Source organism: Limulus polyphemus, unplaced genomic scaffold (assembly GCF_000517525.1).
Source record: "Limulus polyphemus unplaced genomic scaffold, Limulus_polyphemus-2.1.2 Scaffold667, whole genome shotgun sequence".
Lineage (NCBI taxonomy): Eukaryota > Metazoa > Arthropoda > Merostomata > Xiphosura > Limulidae > Limulus > Limulus polyphemus.
The window spans coordinates 378,493-381,103 of record NW_013666277.1 but is presented as its reverse complement, the minus strand read 5'-3'; the positions used below and the strand labels follow the sequence as shown (position 1 = coordinate 381,103).

The window sequence follows — 2,611 nt, the reverse complement described above, 5'->3', positions numbered from 1 at the left end:
GAATTCGAACCCGCGACCCTCAGATTGCGAGTCGAGAGCCTTAACCACCTCGCCATGCCGCGCCTTGATCATTATAATACAGATATTACTCAGGCAAAGTATAATTTTTAGAGCTTTCAATCTTATTTGTTTACAGAGCCGTAAACTAGAAAATCATACCTACTTGCCAGGCCCACCTGTCACATCCTCTTTTCACAAACTGCCAATAGTTCTAACATTTTAAATTACATTATTTATAACCAATAGAAAGCCAAAGTTTTAATCCATCAAATGACATTATATTACAGTTTTCTGTACAGGGCAATGTATAATTCGTCATTCAGTTTCAAATTTATTCCCATGAGGATCACCTCGATGAGCATAGCTGAGATTTTAAAGCCGCTTAACACATAGTTAGAAAATCAGAAAAAAGTATGACAGCTATAAGAAATTATTTGCTTTATGTATGTTATTATTCTGTGTTCTTAGTTGCAGTATTTAAAAAAATAAATTATTTAGTGTGGTAGTACCATTTCCTGTCGACAGCAAAAAAAAAAAAGATGACTCAAGTGCTATATTTCTTGTTTTTCAGGTGTATTCTTTAGTTATTATTATAAAAGTAACTAAAATGTAAAAATTAGAAACTTCTTAAGTGAGATCAGGTAAGATTATGAAAAATAATTTTTCACAAGGTATGCTCACGAGCAGCTTGTGCATTACATCATTCAATACGATAACATGGCAGGCACATTCACAGAGTGACTTACAACTTGTGTGGCAGGATTATCAGACACTGTTAAAAGGGAAATAAAACAATAAAAATAAGAATAAACAGATGTTTACTGTTATGAGCTTTAAGATATTTAGAATAAACAACTGTAGTTTCTTGTTACAATTCTAGAAAGAAAAAAGAGTGAACAGCATCCACATTTAATTTCACAGCATTTTATGTTCAGAGCTTTGAAATGAAAATTTTTAAGATCAAATAATGGAGCTAAAAAAAAATCCAAGCATTAAAGAAGAAACTAATACAAAAAAAAGGCTCCCAATCTTGATACTTCTCGACAAAGGGATGAGTGCAATGAATGAATATACATCACCTGGGGCCACGTCATCAAATGAGCCAGTAGCAAGAGGGTTAAATACATTTCTTAATGGATGCTTTCACTTCCTACTTAAAATATTATAAACATATCTATTGAATAAACCATTTACAGTTTTGTGCTACCTTGCATGGCTTTATACTGAAGAGGTGTGATATGTTCAAATCCAGCTGGTGGCACATCCCAGTACAAAGATTGTTTTCTTCGTCTGAATTTCTTCTTGTCTACACCAAAACTATTCAAGTAAAATGTATAATACAATTAAAAATGTGACTCGAGTTTATTAAAAGTTAACATTTCTCTTACTATACAGGAATAGTTGCTACTGAAAGAATTTATTATTCATCCTCAAAGTAATGAATCTTAGTAACTTTATCAATTTTGAGTAAAATTTTCCCAATATACTTTTACCAAACTATTGTATGACATACCATTTTCCTTAAATCCATACAAATCCAAAATTATAAGACTTTTATCATCAAAAGTTGTGTACTATAATGCTCTTCTTGTATATATAACTTCTCCCATACCATAGATTACAAACATATCTTTGAAAATAAATCATAAACATGCTAAAAACTTAAGACTGCAACAAAGTTTTTTTCCAATAGTAGTAATATACTAATAATAAAGTTTAAAAAGCATGATCAAAATTTGCTAATGATGTAAAATAAAGACTTAAAGTTAATGAATCTTGTTCCTAATTTTGTTTAATATTTAGTGTAAAATAAAAAAATTAGCAATAATTACACAGGCCTGCAATGGTTTTATTGTCTTGAAATTTTTTACATGTTCTACAGTAATTCCTGTATGCTGAATACGAAAATGATATTCATTTTTCTCCATCACGTACAGATTTTTCACAAAACTTCATATGTACTTTTACACAAGTGAATCATTTTCATTGAAATCAGGTCACATTTTGTTATGCTTAAAATTGCTCACAACCACTGGTTACAGATTTCTCTAGAATAATCATTCTAGAACCCACGAGAAACACACCGCTAGTATATAAACAGTTAACATGCCACATGAGTGTCATTTCTGATAGTATTTGTTTGTGCGTGCACTTTGACATTATTTTTTTTCCTTTTCAATATTATTTATTTGTCGCTGTGGCAACAAGAATTTGTGTAAATTACCCAATATATATTTGTGGTAAATTTGATGTAAAGAAACAAAGGCAAAACATTACAGAATTCGTCAAAAAACATATGCATATTTAGGAATAAAACTTGGGGAACAAGACAAATCATGGCCTCTGCACAAAGTTTGCACCATTTGTGTTGAAGAGTTGAGACAATGGACTAAAGGTAAGAAAAAGTCTTTGCCTTTTGAAATTCCAATTGTCTGGCATAAGCCTAGAAACCTTGGAGATGACTGCTATTTTTGCTCATGTAATATGCAAGGCTACAACATTCGAAATAAAAAGGAAATTTCTTATCCAAATCTTCAATCTGCTATAAAACCTGTTGCTCATGGACCTGATATACCTGTACCTACTCCACCGGACTCTTGATACAGTTTCA

General features: G+C 31.3%; 1 protein-coding gene across 4 annotated transcripts in view; it reads right to left on the bottom strand.

The window, feature by feature from the left end:
• Positions 1–2,611, bottom strand: part of LOC106459852 (splicing factor U2AF 50 kDa subunit-like) — a 35,774-nt gene that overhangs the window by 19,082 nt on the left and 14,081 nt on the right. For all 4 annotated transcript variants that reach the window (XM_013919522.2, XM_022386405.1, XM_022386404.1 and 1 more), the window contains one exon: positions 1,208–1,317. In XM_013919522.2, the coding sequence (XP_013774976.1) occupies positions 1,208–1,317 (110 nt within the window). The remainder of the gene's footprint in view (positions 1–1,207; positions 1,318–2,611) is intronic.